At 35.8% G+C, this 17,338-nt stretch overlaps 1 protein-coding gene across 6 annotated transcripts in view; it reads right to left on the bottom strand.

Annotated features, from left to right (window-relative positions):
- Positions 1-17,338, bottom strand: part of LOC119772583 (protein diaphanous homolog 3-like) — a 223,497-nt gene that overhangs the window by 152,147 nt on the left and 54,012 nt on the right. For 5 of the 6 annotated variants that reach the window (XM_038269031.1, XM_038269030.1, XM_038269035.1 and 2 more), the window contains one exon: positions 8,231-8,239. The exons of the other annotated variant lie outside the window; for it this stretch is intronic. In XM_038269031.1, coding sequence (XP_038124959.1) covers positions 8,231-8,239 — 9 coding nt within the window. The remainder of the gene's footprint in view (positions 1-8,230; positions 8,240-17,338) is intronic. 6 annotated transcript variants of the gene reach the window in all.

Raw genomic sequence — 17,338 nt, 5'->3', positions numbered from 1 at the left:
CGAGGACATGGAAACAGAAAAACAAAGAGGGATCAAAATGAAGTGCTGATGCCTGAGACACTGAGGCAGAACAAGAAAGGGAGATAATATAGGAGGAAAACATAGGGGGGGGTGTAAAAGTATGACGAGGTTATCAACAAGGGGGCTGGGGGGGGCTCAGGGGTTTTGAAAACCTGGTGACATTTTCAAGCATTTCAAGACAATGTTAAAAGGTGCAGGTAATTGGTGTGTAGAGACCTCAGGAGTGCTGTCAAAGCAACATAAAAGCCGTCTGCCATGGTAGCATTATGTACACATTTTAATATAGGCTGTGAAGAAAATAATGGGATGGACCTCATTTAAAGACCGCCATGTTTGCAGTGTGTGCGCTACGTGATCAGACCTTCCTTTTCAGCTGCGACATGAAAAGCCTTTAACGATTCTTACATTTGATGATATGTGTCATAATGGCACATATTTTCTGAAGCCACACAAAAACTCATTATAGAACTAATGGTGCTCTTCAACATGTCAAAGCAAAAAGCGTGAAGTGAGTCAGGAAGGATTGTGTGTGTGTGTGTGTGTGTGGGTGGGGTGGGGTGGATCAGACTTTCAGGAGAGAAAGTCCATTTGATCAGAGCCGATGTGTACCCGAGGAAAGAAATACTGACTGCGAGAAAGCGTGAGACAGAAATCCTGCTGCTATCCTCGCATCCTCAGAGTGCTTCATAACAAACCCCATTTGCAGGGTTTTAGGTCCTATTAAAGGCTAATTCTATCTCCTAACCTCAGTAATCTGAACACATTTCACACACCTCCTGTGCCAGCATATACATTACATTTTTATCGGAATAAAAATCCACCAAAAATTAGCACAGTAATAAGGTGATTTAGGTTCTGCACTTTAGACAAATGGAGGATAAATGAGAATGTAATAACTTGACTTTCCAAAGCCGCTTGGAGGTATTTAGTTCAAACAAGGCCGCCTACTTTCACTTTTTTCCTTGTCACTTCATCCCCACCTTCTATAGCATTCAATCCCCTTATAATTCCTACGATGGTGTCCACCAACCTCCTTAGCTGCATTTTTTCTCATTGTAATTCAAAAGCTTATCAAGTTCTCCACTCAGCAGACACAAAAGCTCCAGTATTTCTGAGAAATATCCCCACCTCGCATTGGAGAGACCCATTATCCACCACGGATATGTTAAGTGGGACCAATTTAGATGTATTGGAGGGTTATTTTAGTTAAGGTTGGCAGCACTGAAGCAGGGATTTGAATGATCACGGCTCTTTAATGTGTCACATAGTTTGACAAGTCACATCAAGCTGTCAGCTCTGACCGCTGACTTTAACTCCACCTGGGAGCCTGTGCTTCCCACAACAACCAATACGAGCTTAACCTCTCCCACACACACCACCTCTTCCATCAAGTATTGCATTGTGCAATTTGACAGAGCCCACACAAACACGCCATCTTCCCAGGTCATTATATTTATATGGAAATGGTCTGTCTAATTATCTCTTACAGTGTGCCAGTAGTAAAGAACAAGCAGGTCATCTAACAACTTTCTCTTGATCTCGAGAGCCAGGCATCCACTAGGAGTAAACAATAATGCTATAAGGTTAAAATATATCCAGGAACTACAGGAAAAGGTGAAACATGTAAAGCCCGTTGATATTATTAACACCTGAATTTCTTTTTCTAATAGAGTGTACTTTTCGCAGTTTTAATCTTCGACATCTTCAAAAACTTCAAGACTTTAATCTTTTAATATGGTGATTTATTCCAAAACCAACTCATCTCAAAGTAAAGATCGGCTTTCAATTATTTTCTAATCCATTAATAAACACAACGCCAATAAATAATAAGCTCGGTAGCATAAAAAAAAAACAACAACAACAAATAAGCAAATGCGAAAAGTGAGCTCAATCAGCTTCAGTCGCATTAAGGATTAGAATGTTTGCAAGGATAAAACTAATGCCATGTCAGTACAGGGAAAAGGTTTATCTAATCATCGATCTATACATTTGCAGCAAACATTAGAAGGCCTGCTTCTTTAAATCTCTTGGATTGCTTTCCAAGTACTGCTCTATTGTGATATTTCCCACCATTTGAAACACGAACCTCTGAGGAAAACAACGCTATTTTACTGCAGACGTTTTATCTTCAGCGTTGTCTTTAGTACGCACACCATCTTGGAGGCCATACAATGACAACCACCGTTTATATTACATAATAGCATATGTCCATGTGTGAGGGTATTGAAAGTCGTCTCCTCAGGTCAAGGACTTCCCTGGTTTTGTTATGCTTTGTTTTTTTGGTTTTTCTAACCTCCCTCTCTCTCTCTGAGGTTGACCTGCAGAGAGCAAACATGAGATCAGCACTAATGAATTCACCTGGAAGGAATTCCCTAATCCTCCACCTCACTGTTACAGACCATTAGGCCAAATATGAGGGTGGAAGTGAATTAAAGCTCTAATTATTTTTGATGTGACTGATTATATAAGCTGTATTTGTTAGTCCCCAACTTAAGAAGTACATTTTACATAGATTGCTTTATTGTGAATTTACAATTGAATGAAGTCCTCTCACTCAGATAAAGTGTGGATTGAGATATGGTAAAGTTCAAACTTTAAACGAGCTCAAGTACAGATCCTCTGTGGTCTGAATTGTCAAGCTTGCGTAAACCTGAATATCATGCAAGACACTTTCTACACAAATTTTATGATCAACAAAAAAAATGAACTTGGTGTGGAAATGTAAAGCTCCTCACACCATCTCTGACCCGTGTGTACATGCATACTGGAGGAATGAACAATTAAAACCAAATGAAGTCCTCTCAGAAGTGAAATCATTTACATAAAGCATTAACCATACTTCAGCTCTACAGGATGAGGTGCAAATAAAGGACAGTTTTTTTATTTTTTTTATTGCCCATTTTAAGTCTTATAGATAGCGTAGTGACCGGAAATATCCAGATTTTTGGCTTTTTACAATTGTATTAATTAGTGACACCTGTTTATCATTCTGTGATTCCTGGCAACCGGCTCTTACCATTGCGAATTACTCCACAGGTGTTAAACATAATCAACAACTAATTAACGCTCATCCTAAGGACACGTTTAAGAACAAAATAATTTTGTGAAATTATCCATAAAGCTGAGATTTTACAGCCAGTGCAAAGTGCAATGCTGCCTGCAGCCTTGGATGTCCTTGTTAATGTGATCAGTCCATGCATCAAACTCTGTTGCCATTTATAATACAGCCTTCTATTAATCACAACACTACTACCAGATATTTATCCGACTCTCCATCCCAACGACCAACACATCTATTTCTGCCTTGGTTAAACCACTTTTTGTTTTTTCACTGTTTTCCACAGCTGTCATTGGCAAGCATTAAATAACATCAATCAGCTGGCTCAGTGACATTCATGCGGCGCTTTGCATAGAGCATTTATGGTTGGAGGTGGGTGTGTGGAGAGCCAAAAGAAGTGAAGCCTTGTGCACAAACTTGTGCACACTGCTGTGGAAATGAAATTGACTTGTGTGCACAAGGTTTATAAATCTTAAATGTTTTGTGCATACATCATTTTCAGCTTTTGGGCATATGCACACTAAAGATCCTACACAATCTTTGATTTTAAAAAATAAAAAAATAAAAAAAACAACTTTAATCCAAGAACATTTGGTCACTTGTTGCTGCCTTTTTTCATGACAAACAACTACAGTGTGATCTAGACATTATCTCTATTTCAATGTCAAGGTTTTGAAAAGTATACTTAACAGAATAAGTAATAAGTTGGGCAAAAGTTTTTTTTTTTTTTCTGCGAGCATATACTATATCAAATACTTGAAAATGTAACCTTAACATAACACTTTGTTTTAAGCAAAACTGACTTATTCATTTATTTTAATAAGAACAGAAAATTCCTCCTATATTAAACACCTGTCTTCCAGAAAACAGCAGCACACGACATAAAGTGAAACCGCTCAATTTTAAATGACACTGATTAAATGTATTATTAATTACAAAAAGATGGTTTAAAGGACAAAGTTTTGTTTTTTTTTGTTGCATGTTTTGTATACTTCCAATGTTTTAAGGCATTAAGGCTTCATAAAGCTTTCCATATTTGCTTCATTAAATTAGAATTTGGAAATAAATGACTTTTTCCACACTTGCAGGGTGTGTTTGAACATTTACAGGCTACTAATGGCAAAGAAAAAAATAACTATAAATATCCTTTTTTCTCTTAGATGGTAAAATGTGAAGTCATAATAAGAAAAAGAAAAGAAAAACTTGGGATTTCAACATGGATCTGTACATCTAAAGTTATGACAGATATGTTGCACATAAAAAGGCATGTCCCCATGCAGTATTCTTTGTCACTGTGAATGTGTTTAGAAATGCAAAAAAAATTAATGTAGCAAAACACACAGATCTGTTGATTTATAAACAGAACATGGCTTTATAAACTGGGATGTAGCACACCACAAGGATGATTTTCAACGATTTCTAATGAAAGGCCCTAAAATGCATGAGCAATTTATTTCAGCCAGCGGTACAAGTGGCCGTGTTTGAGGTGATCTACAAATTTTGCTGAGCAAACATTGCTCTTTTGGTTCCATCCTTTAAAAATTAGCAGACTGAGTGTGATACTGGCAGTTTGAGAGTGACCATCAAAGAAAGAAGAAAGCAAGACATGGGGATAGAGGTAGTAATGATAAAAAAAAATGGTTAATGATAATACTACGGTAACTAAAATGTATAGAGCAGCTCAAATATGTAGCCTATCTCAAAGCTACCTATATATACAAGGCAGAGAAAATTTGCTGTTGAGATCTCTTACTCTGAGTAATGCCCCCCTGTAATTTCTGACGGTTGAAATATGTTTACATGGGCACCGAATATCTCTCCATCCTGTGGTTTTCTACCCATCCCTCCTTTGTCCGCAGATATTTTTGTGTGTCAGTTTTCAGCTGACTTTCAGAAATACTAAAAAGACGCCAAAATTGTGGTGCAATATAATTTCCTACTGGGAAAACCGCTTCCCACATGTGAAATGTTTACATTTGCATATCCTCCACCCATGAATTTGTGCAGATTGGTCATTAGAATATGATCTGCATAATGATGAAGGCAGACACACACACACACACACACAAAAGATCTGCACACACAAACATATCTGCACCATTTTTAAGACACGGTTTTAAGAAGCCTTCTGAAGACCAGGCCCTCCTTTAGCTTAATCAATTAGGACTCAAATTATCACATATTCCCTCTGGGGGGAAAAACATCTTCCACATTATGCTTTGCAGTGGGTTCAGGTTATTACATCATGCTTGGATTCTGAAAAGAATAAAAATCATTTTTTTGATATTTGATGGCTTTGTATAATTGGAAACCCTATTTATTACCTGACCTCAGGAAAGGGCAGCTCTCATGCTGCTGTTCTTTTACAACACTAGAGTAACAAATCAATCACCAAGCCATCTTTTGAAGAGCAAAAGTGATAGAAAGAAAATAAAGGCATTTTATTCCAACCATCAACTGAGATAAGCACGTGGTAATAGTGTAAGCAATTACTGGTTCAAAACTGTTCAGGCAAAAGCTCAAAGGGCAAATTTATCGACAAAACAAATGTTCCTTTAATGTATTTGGAGCTAAATGTGAACCTGAACAAACAAATAATGCATAGATTGTATTAAAAACTTGTAATTTAACCACCCTGATATAAAAAGAATATTTTAGTTTCTAAGGAAGGGTTGGTTTTTAGTAGAAAGTGAAAGAATTTAGGAACTACATGTAAACAAGAAAATATTTCTAGAATCATATTGATTTACTGAAAGGTTTTGCAGTTAAGTGGGCAAATATGTTTCTGTGAACGCATAATAGTAAAAATTATTATTTTTAAGACTTTAAGGTGGTTTAAATCTCTAAGACATTTTGAGTTATTCTAATAACAAAACACAAGGTGTCTAAATGAGGCACATTGAAAAAATAAAACTTGTCCAGATGGACTGTTTTCATTTGCTGGATAGAGTACTTGTGATCAGGGGTTAGTTTTCTTTATATCCCTGAAGTAAAAAAAACAGTAACTCATTATCCATTTGCTTATAATGGATCTTATATTGTTATTCCCAGATTTGGTCAAATTAAGCATATAGCATCTCTTTATTGAAGCCAACCTTACCCTTTGCCAAAATATACTTATCTTGCTTGTTAAAGGAGAATTCCGGTTTTTAACACTTTTAGCCCATTTTCTGTAGTGTCCAGGATGAAATCGAATGATCGACACCAAAATTTTGACAATTGCTCCTGTCTCTGCTTTTTGGCTCATGCAGAATCCCCCCCTGGCTGCTTCAGAATGGCTTCCATTGTGCATGTCCGATAATGTCCTTAAAACAACCTTAAACGTTCTTTTTTTAAAATATGCTACTCACCGGGTCGTCAGCGCTGTTCAATGACGTTCCAAAAAAAGTTTCGTAAAGAAAAAATGTTCCTGTAGTGTTTTATTTAGCATTTTGTAAATCCCATTGAGTTCTGTTGGAATAGTCAATATCCCTCCGCCACCAGAAACGGAAATGGGGCCTGTTTACACAGTTGTAGTCTTTTCGCTTCACTCTGTGTACTCCGACGTCGAGGTGCTAACGTCTCTGTTAAACACTTTAAAAAACTCTGAAAATGGAATACGAAAGGTGGATTCTTGAGGAGGACATATTGGACTTTGAGTTTGACGGTAGAGGATACCGTTTTGAACCGGAATATACTGAGGAGGAGTATATAGAGACATTGTCGCCAACTAGTGGTCTGGAGTGTGCAACGCTTCAGATTCGAACGGGAAGCGGAAGTTTATAAGCGGTTGTGATGTATCGGAAAAAATAGTTCTGGGATTTACAAAATGCTAAATAAAACAAGACAGGAACGGTTTTTCTTCACGAAACTTTTTTTGAACGTCATTGAACAGCACTGACGACCCGGTGAGTAGCATATTTTTAAAAAAGAACGTTTAAGGTTGTTTTAAGGACATTATCGGACATGCACTATGCAAGCCATTCTGAAGCAGCCAGGGGGGGATTCTGCATGAGCCGAAAAGCAGAGACAGGACCAATTGTCAAAATTTTGGTGTCGATCATTCGATTTCATCCTGGACACTACAGAAAATGGGCTAAAAGTGTTAAAAACCGGAATTCTCCTTTAAGTAAGAAACCAAATGTGATTGACCAAATATTTTTTTTCTTAACTCACTACCCACACCTACATTTGATTCATGTTAACCCTACAGATAAAAAATAAAATAAACACTTTAACACACCTAACTCGCAACATGTACTAAAAAGATTGTAAAAAGCTGTTTATCAGTCTGATCTAAAATATTTGAAAAACAGAAAAGAAACTATTGATATAAGGTTCATCAGCACAAACAGTCACAAAAGAACCCAGAACAACATTTAAAACCTTGAAAGCCAGGTAAATGTTTATAACTCAGAAAAATAAAAAGATCTGACTAGGAAAAACTGGCAACTTTAGAGTTTAAGGCAAAAACACCGGTGACCAAAAGAAACACCAAGACTTGTTCACATTTACCACAAGAACATCCTGATGATTCCCCAAGATTTTAGAGAAAATATTAGAAAATATAAAGTGATAGGAGAAAATGGGACAAAGATGTCAGTGAAGATTAATTAAATTCAATTCAGTTTATTTATATAGCACCAAATTCACAACACATGTCATCTCAAGGCACTTTACAGTTCAACCAGATTACTATGAATCCGAAGCTCCGCTCCAAATGTCTCTAAAACAAACAAACAAACGCTCAAAATGCTGCTTTGGATTGGCCTAGTAAAGCTCTAAAAGCCTTTCAAGGTGTGTTGACGTAAAGTTGAAGCCCTTCAGTAAGCTGTCAATGTGGTCATTTTTTTAAACGGTTCTAAATGGACTCCTTCAAATTCTTCCACAGTGATCTGGAAATTGTCCAAAATGCTGGATGCCAAATGCTGCTGCCAAGTAATAAGTAATTCTTATGGTTTAAGGGCAATCATTGTGTCGTATGGGGATAGTGACAGGTTGGTTGGATAGGAAAGGAGGGGAATTCTCATGACGTCTTTATAAATTTTACAGCCTTTAAATATGTTGTTTTGGTGGAGAAAAAAAACTAAGAAAATAAACGACAATCATTTCAGAACATACAATAAATGATACTAGAACAGATTTTTAAAAAGGAAAAGAAAGAAAACTCACCTTTTGTTTCTGTTCCAAATGAAGCCCATCAAGCAGCCAAGAAGGAGTTCAGCCGGAAAAGCAGAATTATGAAAAGAAAAAGCAAGATAAAAAAAAAGGGAAAAAAGCAAAAACAGAGCAAAGAGCGGAAACAAAGATGTTAGTGATGTCTAAAGCGGGCACCGATTCCAAGTTGGTTGTTAAAAGAAAAAAACAAAGAGTCGCACTGAATAAAAAGACATTTAACAAACCATTAAACAATCTCGGACATTTTAGGTTTAGATTATATTTCTTCACAGTAACAGACTTGTCAAAAGAAAAATAGCAACCGAGTTTATTGTAATTGGAGAAAATTGCAGAATTTCTATTGATTTGTGCAAAAGGAGGTAATGTTCCTGCAGAGATTAGTGCTTTCAGTTTCTAATGAAACTGATAGCTGATGATGACAGTTTTGTAATTACGTCAGACATCACAGGTCAGAGCCATTTAGCCCTCATCTGAATGAAACATAATATCCCACAGATTGGTTCCCATCATTACAGGCATTAATGTACTAATATTGTCTGACAGATTCTTAATATGCTGGTACCTTTGTCTAACTACATTTCAGTGATTATAGAAAAAAAAACGTGCTTTGCATTTTTAAATGCAGAAATCATACTTGGTTACAGACTACATAAGAAATTAGACTCATAAAGGTGTTTTTGGAAAACAGAAGATACAGGTAATTTACTCACTGATGAATTGAAGCTCTGCTTTGGGATGCAACCCGGACCCAGTTTAAGAGGCAGAAGTTGCATAATTATCACATGAGAATTTAGTCAATTTTTTAATGCAAGCAGTTGCATAGATCTGTTTTATTCTATTCTTTTTTTATTTCATCTAAAGGGAATTAGAACTGGGTTGGATGTGCGCAATTATCCATAGTTAAATGGTGCATGCCTAATGAAAGTTTTGTCTTGAAAAAATAATTAAACACAGTTAAATAGCTAGAGTCCAGGACAATTATATGTGACAAATCTGTTAAAGATTAGGTTAAAAATAAACTTTGTCTCAATTATTTTTTATTTTTTTTCCCAGATTAGACCGCCTATTCAGTGGGATTATACTCTTCATCAAGGAAAATTGGAATTAAATAATAAAATAACTCTTTTATTCTAGGTGCAATTGAGAAATGCACCAATCTAGTATTGATACCTGTATCAGGCAGATATTGAAGAAAGATCTACATTAGGTATCAGTGAAATAGTTTTTTCAGAAAGGCTTAAAGGTTTAACCCTTTATGGGAATCTTTTCACAATTTAAAAGTACACTTAGTTTGAACTCTTTCAGCTCCGCATCTGTTTTGGGAATTTGCCCTGTTAGGGGCCCCCTAATTATATATATTTTATGAAATTGTGTTACATCAAACTGGTCCTATAGTCACTCTATTACAGATGGAGTAAGGTAACAAAAGTAATTTCTCCCTGGGATTATTGAAGTATTTCTGATTCTGATTCCTGGTTGATGGAACAGGTGTTGTGAATGAAACGGTGCTCAGCTTGAAAGAGCTCCTGTGTGTCGCTGAATGTGTGCATTGATGACTGAAAGACATCTTCTGCCTCCATTTATCTGTTCACTACAGTGTGTTGAATTCATGTTAATGTGTATTTAAAGACATTTCAATTAGTGGAAAAAATTGCAGGGGGGAATATAAAAAAAAAAAAAAGTCTAATCAACCAAAACTTTCATGATCCCCATGCAGTACCTCCATGGAACCCCTAGGGATCGTAAACCCCCTATTGAAGAACTATAGTGTAGGGAGGTTTTTTAGGGGTTGGGCTAAACCCAAGTTATATCAGATCTAATGCTGCCATATACAAATATTTGTGGAAAGTGATTAAATCATTTTGGAGTCGACCCTTCGTGTTCAAACTCAACCCTACACCAACACCCAAAGGTGAAAAAACCGTGTTAAGTGAGCAACTCTGATTGGTGTTTAACTTCTGTAATGGTGAATAAACTAATAATGCAACAGTTTAGAGATTGTATAACAGACAAAAAACTTTTTTCACAAACGCATTGTCTTTTTTTCTATTAAATTATTTTTTTTCCTACATCGATGCTTTTCCTATTTACAAAAAAAAAACAAAAACATTTATTGAATGGAAATAATCTAACTATACGTAACTTTAGGCTTCAATGCAAACTGTTGTAGCACAGAATCAATTTGTCAGACTTTTTTAATTCGCAATTTTTTTCCCCTAGGGACATGGCCTGTTTGCTACAGATTGCACTACCAATACAGAAACGCGCGAGTACATACTCCACTTTTGAGTTATTGCATTATAGCAGAATTAAAAGTGAAACTGGTCTGCTACTGTTGGACCAATTTTATTTCTTTTACTCATTTCTAGGCACTGATTTTAACTTTTATCTTCCCTGCACAGTCCTCACTTTTCGATTCGCCACACTGCACAGATTATTCTCCTGCATTAATGACTGCAGGATCTCAGTATGTCAGGAAAGAAAGGTGGCAAATAATAGAAATGTAAAGATTATACTAAACGAACATCTAAAAGTTTATGTCCTTCATTTGAGTTTATTGTAAAAAATAAAAAAACAGATGAAAGAAGATTTCATCTTTAAAAAATGAAAAAAAATCTTATCTTTTGGCTATAGGCTTTGATGAATGATAACATCTCAGGACACAAGTAGGAAGAAATAGAACCTGGTGCCTGTGGTTGCAATGGTTTGAACTGCTGTGCTTTTACAGGGACACAACAGCAACAGGGCCAGTGAAGAAATGCATTCTGGACGAAGTTTAAAAGCAGTGATCAGGCAGCTCTGGTGTAGAGGACAAGCTAATGTTCAAGTATGATTATCCTAGAAGTTAAGATTATTGGGAATTAGCTTCCTGTAAACATTTTCTTTGTAAAAGTCTTTGAAAGACTGCCTTGTCTAGTCTCCCTCATCTATACAAAGCCAAACACTAATTTTAATAGATATTTGTAAAAAAAAAATGTATTTAATGAATATCCTACTTCCAAAAGCCCTATTTCTACTGCTTTGGAATTAAAATAAAACAGAGTTTAATTTTCAATGAAATCCAGCAGAGTCAGACACCAGTCGACTAGATGTTTCAGATTATGCAGGACAATCAGTCTCTGTGCCACAACTGTGCATGTGAAGAATAAAATGCAGAGTGGTGTACAAGCAGAGCAAGGTTGGGCATGACTTCCCTGACTCGGTTTTGATAGAAAGCACTTCAGAAAAACAGGTTTTTCTAGGTATGTGCAGCTTCAAAATTCAAAGGGTCATTTTTATAAAGTATTATGTATCCAGGCTGCGTGGTGATTGGAGTCACAGCACTACTGTCACACCTGAATATTTCTGTTAATCGAACAGTTAAAAGTTTAAGGATAGCCATTAAATTTCACATCTACTTCGGTTCAGAACAATTTTGACCGCCCATCACTGCCAAAATAAAATCACATATTTTTCACAAGAAAAAAGAAAGGCACAACTGACAAAATTGGTGGTCCTAACAAAAAAAAAAAAAAAAAAAAAAAAGGTCAGAAGATCTCCAAAGTATTAACAAGCAATTCTGGAGAAAATAGGATAACAATCTTTCCTATTTCTATCCTGACATGTCTCAAAAATGTCAATTTGACACCTGGACAGGAAAAGCCATGGATTACCAAACATCTGACATACACTGTTATCTGCAGACAACAAAATGATTGGGCCCATAAATCTACAAAAGAAAGACATTCCTAGCTTAGGGAGGTTGTGGCCCTCACAGTTAAGACGGAAAGTATTCAAACCCCTGATTGATTTGGATTTCAGGATTTAAGGGTCCCATACGTACCAAATGGACGGTTGATCAGGTTAGTGTTTTCTATAACGTTATGACTAAAACTGAAGTAGTTGCATATGTCTGCTGCCCAGAGCAGGTAGATTATTTAATTACCTTTGTGTCAGATTATACAGTAATTTAAGAATTTATATGATTTTCTACATATTAACTAGTTATGGGAAATGCAAAAAGAGGGCCCCACCCAGAGTACCATTCACTGCAAAAACGTGAGTGCAAAAAAATCTTCAAATAGGTGTATTTACTCTTAATTTGAGTAGGTACATAACATGACCTGCCAATGGAATGAGCATTCTTAAAATAAGATAATTAGATATAATGCACTTAAAATAAGAGGCTGCAGTTGTCTTTTTTCTTGTTTTAAATGTAAATAGTCTTATTCCATTGGCAAAGTGTCTCACTTATCTGCACAATTGAAGAAAAAATGCACTTATTTTCAGAAAAAAATGACTGCATGTTTTGCAGCTTAAGCTTTCACTGTGGGAGTGGAAGCTAAAAATGAGTGTGATGGCAAAGAGCCCCTCCAAACTCAAGAGACCCGGAGTCGAACATAAGTTTAATGCATTTGTCTTAGCCTTTAAAAGATGCCTAAATTTTTTTTTTTAATCAGAAACAATTTTAACTTAACTTAATATATTTTAGATCTAAATTTGACGGGCATGAATATTAGATAATGGGAAGCTATGAAACTAAATTCAGGGATAACAAAATAACCCTGCATTGAAACTATCAGTTAAAATGGTATTTAGACAATGAATTTGCTGTATCAAATGTCAAACAACATAACTGCTCATTAACCACATATTTAACAAAAACAATAATAATATAAAGAGCTGAAAAAACAAACACAGAGCAGCAGAAATTGGATGCAATGATGCCGTCAGCTGTGAAGTTAGATTGTCACTTTTCACCATACGAAGGTGGGAAGTCGGAAACACCCAGACAGCTCATAATGTGCTAATTAAAAGTAGAGAAAATAGCTTTAAAGAACTTTAAAACCAACTAGTGCTAACTATACACTGATTGACACTAATTACTTAAGTGTACAAACATTTGTTATTTGTTTACTCCAAGGTCAGGATGAGCTAGACCTCTCCTTTTTCCCATCAACAAAAGTACCCAATAAAAACAGGTAATTAAATCCTTAACAACTGCCAAAGCAACATGCTTATCTTCTCTGTGCTGATGGCCATCCACACTGGGATGTGACCAGCTTTGAATATTTATTCCTGGGGGATAAAGTGGTAAACTAGTAAAAAAAAAACACCCTGTGTCCTAAATACTGTGCTGGATCAGATTCTCATTTACATGAATTTATTCAGCGTTTAATATGAACATTTTTGACTAAGCTTTGGAAGTAGGTGCTACACAGTGGGAGAGTGAGAACAAACTGCTAGTTGCTCTGCAGTCTAATAAAGTGAATCCATTGCCTCTTGTTTTATTTGCAACTTGTTACTATTTTAAGACCAATTTCTGCTTAAAAAAATTTAACTTTGTATATTTGCGCTTCAAAATAGACCTTAAAAGTGAAAATAAACATGGCTGCTGAGGTCAAAAGGCACATTGGCTTGGATCACAAACTTAAAAAAGAGGCATTAGGGTGCATTTGCCCAAACATCTCAGGAGATTCATCCATGATGTTCATACATCAATACAGAAACTTTTGAGAGATTTGAAGTTTGTTTTTTAAAACATGTGGATTAAACCCAATGACAGCAGGCCCAATGAAAGAAATGAAGGCACTAAAAGGGTTTTGATCTTAATTAGCTCAGTGGGCTCATCTTCAGCTAATTAGAGACATTAAACCAAGCTGAAAATCCAGCAGCTCACCGAGATAAGCCGGTAAAAATGTGAATAAAAATAACATGAAAATAGCAAACAGCCCTTTGTACAAGAAACAAATATGTAGCCCGACTGCATGTCAAATGCATCAAAAGGTTGCAAGCAATCTGGGATGCTCAACAATACATCCCTGCTGCTCTGAGGTCTCCTGCTAGATTGTCCTTTATTATATCAAAACAATAGATTTGGAGAGCAGAAATAAGAGCTGCTCAACTTGAATGATCTTGTTAAAAAAGGAAGCCCCAAGGCTCAGGAGGGAGGTCTCTGAAGCTCTGCAGCTTCTCACCTAAAAACGGTTTAGTTCAGTGAGGAAGACGACACGAAGGACAAGCGCAGGGTTTTCTACAAAGCATTCATCCTTAAAATCGGGATTCTGATTTGTGCCGAACCCTCTTTCCTCTTTCTCTGTGGAACTGCTCCTTTAAAAAAATTCAAATGTTAAAAAAAAAAAAAAAAAAAACTCTCGTATAAAGCAAAATGTGATTACAAGTTTGCTCTTTTCTGTGTACTGGAGAACCTTGAATATCTTCTACCTTATCATCCTGTTAAAGTGGCCAGAATATAAAATGCCAATAAGTTTATATCTTTGATCATGATTTTTATGCTTCCATTATTTAGCAGTTATATGTATATGTCAAACACTAAGGCATCATTCCTAACATTAAATCAATCCAAAATGCATCGTTTACATTCACCACTAAATAGGATATATGGTGCTTTCATACTGGACTATCGCACGCCTACAATAGAAATCATTGATTCTTGTTCTGCATTTCCCAGGGAAAAAAAAAAATAATAATAATAATAATATATATATATATATATATATATATATATATATATATATATATATATATATATATATATATATATATAGTTCAAATTAATTAATATCACATGACATGTTACGAGACAAATGGGTCAAATTGTTATTTACTATATATTCATTCATACATGAAGTGTAAAACAATAAAAATAAAGAAGTAATTTCTCTTCTATACACTTCTATACACTAAGATACCTGCAGCAGCCAGGTTAATAAAACCTTATTATCTTTCTTTAGGCTTTAAGTGCCAGAGAAAGTATGAGGCTTCACGCTATCTGACTTGTTTCAGGATTTCAATTTAACTGCAGTTGGAACATTACCAGGAAATGATATGAAGGAGCAGTTTATGAATTACACCCTACCTATTTATATCAACTAACTTAAACGTTTAATTCTAAATGTCTGTATATATGCGTTTCATTTTCTCTGTTCACCATGCCACTGGGATCCAGACTCATAGGGTAAAAGAATAAAAATACCAACTAAATTAACTTTTTTCCAATGATTACTCTTGTGATCATCTGTTTACTGAATGACACCTTAAAAGCAGATGCAAATGACTGAAATGGTGCTATTTATTTCTCTTCTTCGCCAACTCATAGTTATATAATTTCAGTCTGTTTCTTTCAGACTTTTATGAGGATGAAGAGGAAAAGTGCAGCGTTCGCTCTACGCATAACAGGTTTGGAATGATATGGCGCCACCTGGATGCAGCTATGGGCAAAGAAGTAAAATAGCAAATTGTCAGTTTCTTTAGCATTCTGTGTTTTTATTATTAGCTCAACTCTGAATGCTGAAGATTTATTTTTAAGAGTAAGCCCACCATAGGTCTACATGATGGTTTGTAGCACTGCTGTCTTGCAGCAAGAAAGTTCTGGGTTTAATTCCCAGCCGTTTAAGTTTTAGTCCCTCTGGGTACTTCGCCTTCACCAGACAGTCTAAAAAAATGATTGTTAGGTTAACTGGCTTCTTTAAATTGTCTTTTTAGATGTGAGTGATTCTGTGCATGGTGGTAAATTGGAAGGAAGGAAGGAAGGAAGGAAGGAAGGAAGGAAGGAAGGAAGGAAGGAAGGAAGGAAGGAAGGAAGGAAGGAAGGAAGGAAGGAAGGAAGGAAGGAAGGAAGGAAGGAAGGAAGGAAGGAAGGAAGGAAGGAAGGAAGGAAGGTATCTGATACCATTTTCTTATATAGCATCATAAAAACAACATGATCGGCCAAAGTCCCGCACAGCAAGCAAATGAGACAAAGATAAATACTATCAAATGAAAGTTTAACTTGAAACAAATCCATGTTTTCCTCTGTTTATTCTCAACATTGGCTTGAACCCTCCATGAACACGCTAACCTGTGTCAATTAGGGGCTCCTGCTACAGTGGAACTTGTTCCAACCACAAAATATGACATCAGCAAGCAAAGCCTGAATTCCAGATCCATGTTTCTCAACCTTTTTTGACTCTTGTACCTTTTAGACATGTTGTCTCGTCATGAGTCCCCCTTAAGTCAAAAGTATTGATGACGATCCAAAAGTGGAACGTACAATAACTTCCTGTAAAATAAAAACTATTTTACTTAACCTTTTAATTTGAGCATTTAATTTGTGTAAATTTATGCTTTCCATCTCAAATAAAAAAACATAAACATCTTGCCTGGAAGTTAGTAAGGAATCAAAATAAATACAAAATAAAATCATATTATAAACCTGTATTTATAAAACAGGAGCTCCTCTGAGTAACACTCTTCTAGTCACATTTAAACTTGATGAATTGGGGACTAAATGCAGAACAAAAATTATAGTCAGACTGTCTTAACAAGTTTTACTTTGTTTTCATCAAGATACCGGAGCTGCTGTGATGAGCTCCAATAGTGAGCATGAAAAAATTTGATCACAGGCTTTTCTCTACATCCAGTTTGTTCCTCTGCTTGGTTTGGATGTGTGAAAGCTGAAGGTAAATTCAAGAAACACTTACTTTTTGGTTGTTAAAAGCTTGTTTAATTTTTCAATTTGCTCCTCACAAAGCAAAACAGATCCCAGCCATATTTTATCTGACTACGTGAGAAATAAAATATTTTCATGTACACCTTGCAATGCACTGGCAGACCACTAGGGGTATGTGTACCCCCGGTTGGGAAACACCGTTCTAGACCGTTGGACGGTAAATATGCTATATGATCCAAACAGGGCTTGGCAATGTCATTATTATAAACAAGTAATGCAATGAAAACATGCAATAATTGGGATATATTGTGTAACCCTAGATAGATCTACAGTTAACTTGAAGGAAATTACAATCATGAATTTTTCTCTTATAATCTAGAAAACGTCATAGCAATATGAAAGTTAGTTTTCTGAAGTTGATGTCAGACCATATGTCCAACCGCGCTTTTTAATCTGGAGGTATTAAAAAACCAGCAAGAATAAAGTTCAGCAATGAGGGATAATACATTAAAATGTATCTACTGTGGCATTATAAACTGCAGTAAAGGGTATTATTTTGGATTATGAATAAAAATGTTAAATTTCTGTTAATAACCATCAATGAAGTTTTGATGTGCAGACAAGAAACTTTCGACAATAAATCAACCCAGGATTCTGTTTACAGAGCAGCT

The sequence above is a fragment of the Cyprinodon tularosa genome, unplaced genomic scaffold, assembly GCF_016077235.1.
Source record: "Cyprinodon tularosa strain WSP-4 unplaced genomic scaffold, ASM1607723v1 ctg717, whole genome shotgun sequence".
NCBI lineage: Eukaryota > Metazoa > Chordata > Actinopteri > Cyprinodontiformes > Cyprinodontidae > Cyprinodon > Cyprinodon tularosa.
This window is presented reverse-complemented; position numbering and strand designations above follow the sequence as displayed.